This window comes from Heptranchias perlo, chromosome 39 (assembly GCF_035084215.1).
Source record: "Heptranchias perlo isolate sHepPer1 chromosome 39, sHepPer1.hap1, whole genome shotgun sequence".
Taxonomy (NCBI): domain Eukaryota; kingdom Metazoa; phylum Chordata; class Chondrichthyes; order Hexanchiformes; family Hexanchidae; genus Heptranchias; species Heptranchias perlo.
The window spans coordinates 6,521,117-6,534,896 of record NC_090363.1 but is presented as its reverse complement, the minus strand read 5'-3'; the positions used below and the strand labels follow the sequence as shown (position 1 = coordinate 6,534,896).

The window sequence follows — 13,780 nt, the reverse complement described above, 5'->3', positions numbered from 1 at the left end:
ACTCCCCCCCCCCGGACTGCTCCTGAATCACTCCACTTGTTGAATGTGTTCACCCCCTCAGGCTGGTGCTCAGCAAGTGGGCTCCTTTGAAGACGTGTCCACTTACCTCGACTCCATCGATGCTGCAAGTGCATTATCCTCAGGGGGGATTTCAACTGTATCCTCGAGGCGAGGGACCGCTCCGGTCTCCCGCGGTGTCTGTCGTCGGGGGAGAGGTTCAGGGACCTGGTCGGGTCCCTCGACTTGGTGGATGTCTGGTGGAATCTCTATCCTGACTCCATCGCCTTGAACTTTCGTGGGCACTGGAGGAGGGAGGACCAGAATTGACCGTCTTTACATTTCCCAGGCGTCCGTCTCCTGCGTTCCGTCATCTTCCACGCTGCCGGTGCTGAACTCGGACCATCGCCCGGTGTGGATTGAGCTCGGACCATCGCCCGGTGCGGACGGAGCTCGGACCATCACCTGGTGAGGATTGAGCTCGGACCATCACCAGGTGAGGATTGAGCTCGGACCATCGCCCGGTGTGGATTGAGCTCGGACCATCACCTGGTGAGGATTGAGCTCGGACCATCACCTGGTGTGGATTGAGCTCGGACCATCACCTGGTGAGGATTGAGCTCGGACCATCACCAGGTGAGGATTGAGCTCGGACCATCACCCGGTGAGGATTGAGCTCGGACCATCACCAGGTGAGGATTGAGCTCGGACCATCACCCGGTGAGGATTGAGCTCGGACCATCACCAGGTGAGGATTGAGCTCGGACCATCACCTGGTGAGGATTGAGCTCGGACCATCACCCGGTGAGGATTGAGCTCGGACCATCACCAGGTGAGGATTGAGCTCGGACCATCGCCCGGTGTGGATTGAGCTCGGACCATCGCCCGGTGTGGATTGAGCTCGGACCATCGCCCGGTGCGGATTGAGCTCGGACCATCACCTGGTGAGGATTGAGCTCGGACCATCACCAGGTGAGGATTGAGCTCGGACCATCGCCCGGTGTGGATTGAGCTCGGACCATCACCCGGTGAGGATTGAGCTCGGACCATCACCAGGTGAGGATTGAGCTCGGACCATCACCAGGTGAGGATTGAGCTCGGACCATCACCAGGTGAGGATTGAGCTCGGACCATCACCAGGTGAGGATTGAGCTCGGACCATCACCAGGTGAGGATTGAGCTCGGACCATCACCTGGTGAGGATTGAGCTCGGACCATCACCTGGTGAGGATTGAGCTCGGACCATCACCTGGTGAGGATTGAGCTCGGACCATCACCTGGTGAGGATTGAGCTCGGACCATCACCTGGTGAGGATTGAGCTCGGACCATCACCTGGTGAGGATTGAGCTCGGACCATCACCTGGTGAGGATTGAGCTCGGACCATCACCTGGTGAGGATTGAGCTCGGACCATCGCCTGGTGAGGATTGAGCTCGCTCTACTCCACCTTCTGGCACTTCATAAATCTGCTGCTGGTGGGCGAGCAGTTCCGGGAGTCATTCCGTCACTTCTGGGTTCACAGAAGACGGTAGCAGGGAGACTTCTCCTTGCGGCGCTATGGTGGAACATATCATGGCTGTCTCTTCTGTCAAGAGTACGTGAAGGGGTCGACCATGAGGTGCAGCTGACCGGTGCCCTCCACCTCGAGGGGCAAAGACTCGAGACTGGATAAGCTGACTGTGGAGTTCCACAGGGCGTTCTGGGCGACTACACGCAAGTCCTAGGGGAAAGGCTGGAGACCGGGGAGATGCCCCTTTCTTGGCGCAGGGTAGTCGTCGCTCTGCTGCCGAAGAAGGGGGAATCTCCCACACCTTAAAAACTGGCGCCCGGTCTCCCTCCTCAGCACGGATTGCAAGGTTTTTGCCAGGGCCACGTCTGCTTGCCTTGGTACCGTGCTGGCCCACATGATCCGCCCTGACCATGGTTCAGGGCCGGAGAATCTACAATAACATCCCCCTGGTGGGGGACCTGATCCACCATTCCCAGAGGACTGGTCTGTCGGTCGCCTTCCTCTCCCTGGATCAGGAGAAGGCGTTCGACAGGGTGGATCATGAATGTTTACTCCGGACTTTGAGGGCATTCCGGCTTGGGATGTGGTTCCTCGCCTGAGTAAGACTCCTGTACCCTGCTGTGGAGTGTCTGATTAAGGTTAACAGATCTTTGACGCCCCCACCGCTCATTATGGTGGGGCACCTCCGACAGTGCAGCACTCCCTCAGTACTGCCCCTCCGACAGTGCAGCACTCCCTCAGTACTGCCCCTCCGACAGTGCAGCACTCCCTCAGTACTGCCCCTCCGACAGTGCAGCACTCCCTCAGTACTGGCCCTCCGACAGTGCAGCACTCCCTCAGTACTGCCCCACCAACAGTGCAGCACTCCCTCAGTACTGGCCCTCCGACAGTGCAGCACTCCCTCAGTACTGACCCTCCGACAGTGCAGCACTCCCTCAGTACTGACCCTCCGACAGTGCAGCACTCCCTCAGTACTGCCCCTCCGACAGTGCAGCACTCCCTCAGTACTGACCCTCCGACAGTGCAGCACTCCCTCAGTACTGGCCCTCCGACAGTGCAGCACTCCCTCAGTACTGACCCTCCGACAGTGCAGTGCTCCCTCAGTACGGACCCTCCGACAGTGCAGCGCTCCCTCAGTACTGACCCTCCGACAGTGCAGTGCTCCCTCAGTACTGACCATCCGTCAGTGCAGTGCTCCCTCAGTACGGACCCTCCGTCAGTGCAGCACTCTCTCAGTATGGACCCTTCGACAGTGCAGCGCTCCCTCAGTACTGCAGTGGGAGTGTCAGCCCAGATTCTGTGCTCAATCAGTCCTATTGATGAATACGGGACTGAATATTCAGCCGGGCATATAATGGATGGCCAATGCAATGTTGCCTGTTTTGAATCCACACCCGTGTCCCAATCCCACCCCAACCCCCCACAGCTGGATGTTATGCGAGGGGTTCAAATAATCTCTCCATAGTTCTTAAGACCCACACGGTATTAGCAATTGGTTCTCTCCGCACATTAACATTTTCAGACTAAGAGAGAATACAAGACGGTCTATGATAGGTTTACAGTGCATGTGTGTAAATGTACTCGGCATAGTAAACAAGGTCGGTGAGCTGCAGGTGCAAATAGCCACATGGGAATATGATGTTGTGGCGATAACAGAGACCTGGCTCAAGAAAGGGCAGGATTGGGGACTAAATATTCCTGGATACAAGGGGCTCGATTTTCAAGCTGAAGTGCGGGTGCGTTGGGGGCTCCGAAAATCGGGGAAATCCCGAGCGGGTGAGGAAGCCGCCACCAACCCGTCGACTTCCGGGTTCTCCGCAGACGCGTCTGTGTGCGCACGCACCTCACGAATGCGCAAGTCCCACCGGCAATTAAAGCCGTCGGGATGATAGTTAACGCAGTTATTTCGATAGTTTAAGTATTTGAAGTAGTTAATTTCATGGCGATTGAGGCAGGGGACCGATTTTCATTCAGCCTCACCGTGTTTCCCGTGTTGTGGGAAATATTCCTTGGGCTTCATTTTAGCACCCGCTATCGGGTGCGTTCCTGGCTGGGGGGGCTCCGAAAATCGGGGAATCCCGGAGCGGGTCGGGAGCCCGGCTCCAGCCCGCCCACTTCCGGGTTCCCCACAGACGCGCCGGCGTGCGCGCGCAGCCCCCGCTGGTGGGGATCCCGCAGGCAATTGAAGCCAGCGGGAAGCCACTTAACAATATTTATCTAGCTATTTCAGGTCATTAACTGAACTGATTAAGGGATTATGTCAGGAGGGGTGGGATTTTATTGACAACTGGGACTGTTTCCCATACTGGGGGAAACACTCCCAGTTGAAATGGACGTGTTGCAGCTGTCAGCCTGTGGCAGCTGCAAAGGTCCATTTGACAGGTGTGGGGGGAGACCCTCACCCATTGCAGGAGGCCACTCTGTCACTTGGGACAAAGTTTGGCCTCCACCACCCTCCTCCTGACAAGAAAATTCACCAACTTGCACACTTACCCCAGGGTCCAGACACATGTACCTACCTTGCGGACCCCCTCAGATGTACATCTTTCGGATGGGGGCCGCCGTAGCTGCAGTCATGACCTCCTCGGAGGGCGAACAGCATCACCAGCCTCGCCGGCCACGCCGTCCACCTCTGACACGTGGAGCTCCACAACACAGTGCTGTGACACATCCACCTGCACAGCAGGAGGGAGGGCTGCTGCAGAGAGAGATGCATCGCAGGGGGCACTACCCTCGCCACAGGGTCCACAGACCGAGGCTCAGCTTCCTGGACCTCTCTGAGCAGCAGTGGACACGGAGGCTCAGAGTCACTCGACATGTAGTCGTGGCCATCTGCAGCCTCCTTCATGCCGAGCTGCTCCCGGTTGGCCCGAGCACCATCTTCTTACCTGTCGCTGTCAAAGTCACCACTGCCCTCAACAACTTCTCCTCCGCATCCTTCCAGGGTGCCACCGGGGACATCGCCGATGTCTCTCAGTCGTCTGCACAAAAGAGCCCGGCAAATACACCTACACCCACTCTGCAGTGACACAATGGGTGTCATCAGTTGTGGGTCTTCATTGTGATCCTCAGGAGCGGGCATTATTGCACAAACCAGACAAGATTCGCAAAGACGTGGCAGTAGTGGTGCCAATATAATATGTGATGTGAGTTGGTCAAAAATTCAATATAATTAAAAACCATGACAAACCCTCAAACACCCTTGTGCATCCCCTTCATGTTCACGACACGTTTGCCTTACGCTGCCTACTGCACATATGTGATGCATGCCCTGTGGCTGCAGCACAGGTAGTGGCAGGTTGAGTGAGGCTGACCGTGAAAGAGATGCATGAGAGGGTGAGTATGAGACGGAGCCATGAGATTGTATGAGGATTGGGTTGAGTGGTAGTGGCGGGATGAGTACTGGCGAGGTGAGTAAGTGCAGGTAAGATGAGGATGAGGTTTGAGTGGGTGTGAGGGGTGATGTGATAGAGTAGTGTTGGCAGTGCAGAAGGAGATGTGGGCTGGGGGCGGTGATGTGGCAGACGGAGTGTGGGGGAATGAGCAAGTGTACTCACTTTGGCTGACCTACTGAGGTCATTGGAGCGCCTCCTGCACTGTATGCAGGTGGGCGATATGTTGGTGGTGCAGGTGACCTCCTCTGCCACCTCGAGCCAGGCCTTCCTGGTGGCAGAGGCAGGCCGCTTCCTCCCGCCCGCCGGGAGAAAGATCTCAGTCCTCCCCCTCCTCCTCACCCCATCTAATGATACCTGGAATGAGGCATCATTAAACTGAGAGCAGCCTTCCCCCTGGGCTGCTCCATGCTATAATTTTTTCGATTTGTTGCAGCGTCTGTCAGTGGAGAACTGCCTCTTTAAATAGAGCTCCTCCAGCTGACAGAGCTTACTCCGCATGCGCAGCCCGCCCGACGCGCAGATCAGCAGTGGGGAACCCGGAAGACCAGGTAAGTGGATCCAATTAGGTTGCGATCGCGCGGGGGGCAGGCTAATTTCACCGGGCGCGTGCCCCCCTGCCGCGAACCCGCAGCCCTGCCAACATCGAGCCCCATGTTTTAGGAGACGTGTTTCAGCCAGCAGCCGGTTGGACATTGAAATGCTTGTTTTGTTCTATTGACACATATTTACCAACTTTTCGAACCCCCTCAAACTGTCACCATTGGGATGGGGGACGCCATGGCTGCATTCACCACCACATCCGAGGACGAGCAACATCACCAGCCTCGCCAGGCACGGCATACACTTCTGCCACTTGGAGCGCCACAAAACAGTGCTGCGCCACCAGCACCCACACAAGAGCACAGAGGGCAACAACAGAGAGAGCGCCATCGCAGGAGGCACCGCCCTGGTCAGAGGGTCTACAGACCAAGGCTCAGCTTCCTGGACCTCTCTGAGGAGCAGTGAATACGGAGGCTCAGAGTGAGTCGCCAGGTGGTCGCAGACATCTGTAGCCTCGTTCGTGCCGAGCTGCTCCCGGCTGGACCTGGCATCATCTCATTACCCGTCGCTGTTAAAGTCACCACTGCCCTCAACTTCTTCACCTCCGGATCATTCCAGGGTGCCACCGGGGACATCGCTGGCGTCTCTCAGTCGCCTGCACACGAGTGCATGAGGCAGGTCACCGACGGCTTGTTTCACAGGGCCTCACAATACATCAACTTCCCCACGGACGACCTCAGCCAGACGGAGAGGGCAATGGGATCCCACTTTGTCGCTGGCTTCCCACGTGCACAGGGTGCAATCGAGTGCATGCATATAGCAATCTGAGCACCTCCACACGAGCCAGGACTGTTCATCAGCAGAAAGGGGAATCACTCCATCAAAGCACAGCTCGTTTGTGACCACCGCAAAAGATTGCCACGATTCATTGCGCGTCCATTGGCCCCGACCCCCGCTGCCATCCCATTACCCTTTTAAAATCGAGCCCTATGTCTCATTGTCTCTTTCTTTCACTGTCTCTCTTTCCCTCTCTCTCTCTCTCTCTTTCCCTCTGTCTCTCTCTCTCTCTCCCATACTCTGTTTCTCTGTCTCTTTCACTCTTTCTTTTTCTGTCTCATTCTCTCTCTCTGTCCCTTTCTCTCTTCAGCTCATTCTCTTTCTCTGAAGGTCTCTCTCTGTCTCATTATTTCTGTCTCACTCTACCTGGGTGCTGTACAAGTACAGGAAACTGAAACCAATTTGAATCAGGAAATGCTGAGTGCGAACATGGCTTCCAGGCAGCAGGCAGAGAGTTGGACCGAGGATGTAAATTGCCCCATCTGTCATGATTTCTTCACCGATCCCGTCTCACTGGAATGTGGGCACAACTTCTGCCGCTCCTGCATTACACGGTGTTGGGCAAAGAGGAGGATAAACTTCTGCCCAGAATGTAGGGGGGAGTTTCCAGACAGAAATCTTAAGGTTAATTGGGCCTTAGCGAGACTGGCCGATAAAGCTCGAAAATTGAAACTGAATCTGAAAGATAAGGAGAGTAAACTTCACTGTGAGGAGCATCAGGGGGAACTCAAGCTGTTTTGTGAAACTGACAAGAAACTGATGTGTTACACGTGTATCGATGCTCAGGAACACAGGGGACACCGTTTCATGCCGATTAAAGAAGCTGTAGAAATCTACAAGGTAAAAGGGAACAGATTTTATCACCTGATTATTTTATTCATTCATGGGATGTGGGCGTCGCTGGCGAGGCCGGCATTTATTGCCCATCCCTAATTGCCCTCGAGAAGGTGGTGGTGAGCCGCCTTCTTGAATCGCTGCAGTCCGTGTGGTGAAGGTTCTCCCACAGTGCTGTTAGGAAGGGAGTTCCAGGATTTTGATCCAGCGACGATGAAGGAACGGCCGATATATTTCCAAGTCGGGATGGTGTGTGACTTGGAGGGGAACGTGCAGGTGGTGTTGTTCCCATGTACCTGCTGCCCTTGTCCTTCTAGGTGGTAGAGGTCGCGGGTTTGGGAGGTGCTGTGGAAGAAGCCTTGGCGAGTTGCTGCAGTGCATCCTGTGGATGGTACACACTGCAGCCACGGTGCGCCGGTGGTGAAGGGAGTGAATGTTTAGGGTGGTGGATGGGGTGCCAATCAAGCGGGCTGCTTTGTCCTGGATGGTGTCGAGCTTCTTGAGTGTTGTTGGAGCTGCACTCATCCAGGCAAGTGGAGAGTATTCCATCACACTCCTGACTTGTGCCCTGTAGATGGTGGAAAGGCTTTGGGAAGTCAGGAGGTGAGTCCCTCGCCGCAGAATACCCAGCCTCTGACCTGCTCTTGTAGCCACAGTATTTATATGGCTGGTCCAGTTAAGTTTCTGGTCAATGGTGACCCCCAGGATATTGATGGTGGGGGATTCGGCAATGGTAATGTCGTTGAATGTCAAGGGGAGGTGGTTAGACTCTCTCTTGTTGGAGATGGTCATTGCCTGATTATTTTATCACATTTTCATAGTCTAGACCTTTTCATTCTGTGATTTTTCTATCCCAATCCCAGGATCAGCTGAAATCTTGTTTAGAATCTCTCACAGAGAAGAAATTGGCGGTTCTGGAAACTGAACTGAAACAGAAATGGCAGATTACCAAAGTTAGGGTAAGGTCTCCCTGTGTTGATTTTCTGATCTTGGTTAGTTTTGTTTTCCTTTATCGCGGTACATTATTATGTTTCACCTTTCATTTTGTAGGAACAGTCGAACTGTCTGCAGACCCACATCACCTCCGAGTTCGCTAAAATGCACCAGATTCTCACTGAGAAAGAGCAGCGTTTGATCAGAGATCTCAGGGAACAAGAGGGGAAGATTCTGGAAATAATGGAGGAAAATCTTCGAGAAATTCGAGAGAATTTAAATTCTATTCAGGAGAAGCTTTTAAAGTTGCAGAGACAGATGGAGCAAAAAGACGGACTGATATTTCTAAAGGTGAGGATTATATTGCAGGTTAGTCACAAAATAACCGATGACAATGTTGAGATAAATGAAGCAATTCCTGAATAATTTGAAACTAATTTAAACCGATTGGTTTGCCTATTCCGGGGCGGATCTGTTATTGTGACCAAACTAACCGGCTCCACACTGTCTGCAGATTCCCGGGAATGAGTTGCCCTGATCTTGATACTTAGCTTGCAATTATTTCCGTCTTCCACAAGAAGTTAATATTCTTCCGGTAATCACATTGCAAGCCATGTTGAGAGCTGAATTCCAGAGGTGAGGTGAGAGTGACTGCCCTTGACATCAAGGCAGCATTTTTTTTCATTCGTTCATGGGATGTGGGCGTTGCTCCCTTCACCACCGGCGCACTTTGGCTGCAGTGTGTACCGTCCACAGGATGCACTGCAGCAACTCGCCAAGGCTTCTTCGACAGCACCTCCCAAATCCGCGACCTCTACCACCTAGAAGGACAAGGGCAGCAGGCACATGGGAACAACACCACCTGCACGTTCCCCTCCAAGTCACACACCATCCCGACTTGGAAATATATCGCCGTTCCTTCATCGTCGCTGGGTCAAAATCCTGGAACTCCCTTCCTAACAGCACTGTGGGAGAACCTTCACCACACGGACTGCAGCGGTTCAAGAAGGCGGCTCACCACCACCTTCTCAAGGGTAATTAGGGATGGGCAATAAATGCCGGCCTCGCCAGCGATGCCCACATCGCATGAATGAATTTTTAAAAATGCACCTCTACCATTCGCCTCAACTATCCATGTGGTAGTGAATTCCACATTCTGACCTCTCCCTGGGTAAAAAAGTTTCTCCTGAATTCCTTTTTGGATTTATTATTGACTATTTTATATTTATGGCCCCTAGTTCTGGTCTCCCCCACAAGTGGAAACATCTTCTCTACATCTACCCTATCAAACCCTTTCATAATTTTAAAGACCTCGATCAGGTCACCCCTCAGTCTTCTCGTTTCTGAAGAAAAGCGCCCCGGCCTATTCAATTTTTCCTGATAGTTGCATCCTGTCAGTTCTGGTATCATTCTTGTAACTTTTTCCACTTTCTCCAGTGCTTCTGTATCGTAATTTTGTAATATCATCTTTCTATCTGTGTGTCGGCGGCAGTGAGAATTCAGAATGATTGCAGCTTGTGACAATTCGGGGGTGATTTCTGCTGTCCGAGTATAGTCTCTGTCGACTCAGATTTGCGTTTTATTTATTTCAGGAGGAAACTTGTCAGAAGAGGAGGTAGGAAATGTTCTTTACTGAAACTCTGCACAGTTTGGGAAAATAACTCAGAGACGTGTTCATGGTGAATTCATAACCAGATGTTTGATATTTGCAGGGATAGTGAGGCCTATCGCATGCTGTCAATAGCAGATGCCGCCCTTTCTATCGAAAAATTCAATGGCCCTTTACAGTACACAGCGTGGAGAGAAATGATTGGTGCCATTAACCCCGGTAAAACTCAATTCGAATTCTTTGTCTTGGTTTATAACTCATTTTTTTGTATAACGAATTAAATGATCTCAAAAAGAGTATCTTTAAGCATGAATTAGTTGCAAAGGATCGCGATTAAAATGGCCCTGAATGCAATTAAAGTGTTTTTCATGCATCAAATCCACCTTCTAAAAAGCATCACCTTCAGCTAGTCAGCTGAAAATTTCAGCTCTCCCAATAAGACCAACACAGAGACCTTAAGATGAATCACTGCCTCCAGAAACCTGCGATACCTGGCAAACTTCAGCAAGAGGCAACTCCCAACCGCCCTCCCAGCGGAACTTTCCTCCTCTACAATACGGCATCCTCCTGATGTATCTCCACCTTGTGTGCCAGGCTCAGGTCTGTGACCGGGGTCGGGACAGGAAGCCTGAGGGAGCCTGGGAACGAGGCTTTGTCTGCCCGTTGAGGGAGGAGGAGTGGCGAGGGGCATGGAGTCGGCTGGTGTTCGCCGCGGACGTGGGGAGCAAGCACTGGATTGCAATCGAGTTCCTGAAAGTGTCACCAAGGCTTATTCTGTCAGTCATTTTGAGGAAATATTCCACTCGTCCGAGACGAATGTCTTTTATGCATCCAGAGGGAGTATCAGGGTGGGGATATGAGAGTGGTGCATCATCGTGAATCGCCTCTGGTGTTAAGCCTCTGAGGGACCTGTTCTTGTTCCCAATCCTGCTCCTAAGATTTTTTTCAATTTAGTTTCCCTCCACTCCCTCTTGGTTAGAATCATAGAATCATAGAAGTTTACAACATGGAAACAGGCCCTTCGGCCCAACATGTCCATGTCACCCAGTTTATACCACTAAGCTAGTCCCAGTTGCCTGCACTTGGCCCATATCCCTCTATACCCATCTTACCCATGTAAGTGTCCAAATGCTTTTTAAAAGACAAAATTGTACCCGCCTCTACTACTGCCTCTGGCAGCTCGTTCCAGACACTCACCACCCTTTGAGTGAAAAAATTGCCCCTCTGGACCCTTTTGTATCTCTTCCCTCTCACCTTAAATCTATGCCCCCTCGTTCTCTCTTCCCTTCTGCAGCAGTTCAACTCCTTACTTTTTTTCTTCTTTTACTCTTTTTCCTCCCTTCTTTCTTGTCCCCCTGGTGTCTGTATCTTCCCCCCTCTCCCCTCATCGATCTGTTTCCTCCTTCCCCCTCCAGCTTCCCCACTTCCCTGCTCCATTCTTCTCCCCCATTATGACTGCCTCCATTGGCTCCATTTTTGGTGCTTGGCCTCCAGTCCGTGCCTTTAGTGAACGGCAGCGAGTGCAGTTGTTCTGCGATGCGCATCACGGAAAGAGGAAGGACTCAATCCCTGGTGCTCGTCACGAAGCAGCCGGCTTGATTGGCACCCCATCCACCACCCTAAACATTCACTCCCTTCACCACCGGCGCACCGTGGCTGCAGTGTGTGCCATCCACAGGATGCACTGCAGCAGCTCGCCAAGGCTTCTTCAACAGCACCTCCCAAACCCGCGACCTCTACCACCTAGAAGGACAAGAGCAGCAGGTACATGGGAACAACACCACCTGCACGTTCCCCTCCAAGTCACACACCATCCCGACTTGGAAATATATCGCCGTTCCTTCATCGTCGCTGGGTCAAAATCCTGGAACTCCCTTCCTAACAGCACTGTGGGAGAACCTTCACCACACGGACTGCAGCGGTTCAAGAAGGCGGCTCACCACCACCTTCTCAAGGGCAATTAGAGATGGGCAATAAATGCCGGCCTCGCCAGCGACGCCCACATCCCATGAACGAATTTTTTAAAAATCACAGCAAGAAACTAATTCACTGACTGTGTTATTTTCACTTTCCCCCAGCTCCAGCCTCTCTGACTCTGGACCCGAACACAGCCCATCCCTGGCTCATCGTGTCTGAGGACCGAACCAGTGTGAGACTCGGAGACAAACGGCAGCCGCTCCCTAACACCCCGGAGAGGTTTGATCAATGTCCCTGTATCCTGGGATCGGAGGGATTCACATCAGGGAGACACTACTGGGAGGTGGAGGTGGGGGACAAGACTCGGTGGCGTGTGGGAGTGGCCCGAGAGTCTGCCGGGAGGAAAGGGAGCATCAAACGGAAACCTGAGACCGGATACTGGACCGTGCGGCTGGATCCCATAAGTGTCTATGTTGCCGTCACCTCCCCCTCACGGACCACCTTCACCCCGAGCGTGAAGCCCCGGAAGATCGGGGTGTACCTGGACTATGAGGGCGGACAGGTGTCATTTTACAATGCGGGCAACATGTCCCATCTCCACACTTTCACCCACACTTTCACCGAGAGAATCTTTCCCTTCTTCAATCCGGGAGTGAATGACGATGGGAAAAACTCAGCACCGCTGACAATCTGCCGGGTTAAAGGTCACTAACTGGTCCATCCCATAATTCCACACATCCTCCCTGCCCCCTGCCAGCTGCAAACTGCTGGGCGTCGGTCTCAGTCACAGGTGGTGCGAATGGTCCAAATGTCACCTGAGGTTAGGGCGGGGACAACCGAGGACTGCTAACATTGTACCGTTGTTTAAAAAGGAGAAAGGGATAGACCGAGTAATTCTAGGCCAGTCAGTCTAATCTCGGTGGTGGGCAAATTATTGGAATCGATTCTGAGGGACAGCATAAATCGTCATTTAAAAAGGCACGGGTTAACCAAGGACAGTCAGCATGGATTTGTTAAGGGAAGGTAGTGTCTGACTAACTTGATTGAATTTTTTGAGCAGGTAACAAGGAGGGTATCGCGTTCAATGTAGTGTACATCGATTTTAGCAAGGCTTTTGACAAGGTCCCACATGACAGACTGGTCAAAAAAGTACCAGCCCATGGGATCCAAGGGAATGTGGCAAGTTGGATCCAAAATTGGCTCAGTGGCAGGAAGCAAAGGGTAATGGTTGAAGGGTGTTTTTCTGACTGAAAGTCTGTTTCCAGTGAGGTCCCGCAAGGCTCAGTACTAGGTCCCTTGTTTTTTGTGGTATATATTAATGATTTGGACTTGAATGTGGGGAGCTTGATCAAGAAGTTTGCAGATGATACAAAAATTGGCCGTGTGGTTAATAGTGAGGAGGAAAGCTGTAGACTGCAGGAAGATATCAATGGATTGGTCAGGTGGGCAGAAAAGTGGCAAATGGAATTCAGTCCGGAGAAGTGTGAGGTAATGCATTTGGGGAGGGCAAACAAGGCAAGGGAGTATGCAATAAATGGGAGGATACTGAGAGGTGTAGAGGAACAGAGCGACCTTAGGGTGCATGTCTACAGATTCCTGAAGGTAGCAGGACAGGTACATAAGGTGGTTAAAAAGGCATACGGGAATCTTTCCTTTATTAGCCAAGGCATAGAATATAAGAGCAAGGAGGTTATGCTGGAACTGTATAAAACATTGGTTAGGCCACAGCTTGAGTACAGCGTACAGTTCTGGTCACCACATTACAGGAAAGATGTGATTGCACTAGAGAGGGCGCAGAAGACCCGTGGTCAGCAGTTTGGTGGGAATGGGGTCGAGGGAGCAGGAGCTGGGTCTCATGGTCAAGATGAGCTCGGAGAGGGCATGAGGGGAATTAGACAAGAAAGTAGAGAAAGGTCCGAGTTCAGGGCTAGGGCAGGGGAAGTTTGGCTTGGTGGGCTGGGGCAAGGGAGGAAAGCGGTAGATGCAGCTGAACAGATGGTTTCCATCTTAGTGACAAGGAAGTCCATGAGCTCCTCCCACTTCTTGTTGGAGGTGATAGAACACAGATATAAGCATCCAGTGCTAGTCAGTTCTGCAATGCGACCAAGGGAGACCCATTAGTTGGGTTTTGAAACCTCTTGGATCCTGGTTGGAGGCAAATTCAATAAGAACAACAAAAAAAACAATGAAGAAATTCCAGAGGTGAAA

The 13,780-nt window shown here is 52.3% G+C and overlaps 1 protein-coding gene across 1 annotated transcript; it reads left to right on the top strand.

The window, feature by feature from the left end:
* The first annotated feature begins 6,708 nt into the window (after positions 1-6,708).
* LOC137304915 (zinc-binding protein A33-like) lies at positions 6,709-13,066 on the top strand. Its single transcript, XM_067973703.1, has 6 exons — positions 6,709-7,119; positions 7,977-8,072; positions 8,164-8,397; positions 9,639-9,661; positions 9,759-9,874; positions 11,734-13,066. Exons 1-6 carry the CDS (start codon positions 6,709-6,711, stop codon positions 12,282-12,284), a joined length of 1,431 nt encoding a protein of 476 aa, XP_067829804.1. The 3' UTR covers positions 12,285-13,066.
* Positions 13,067-13,780: the final 714 nt, after the last annotated feature.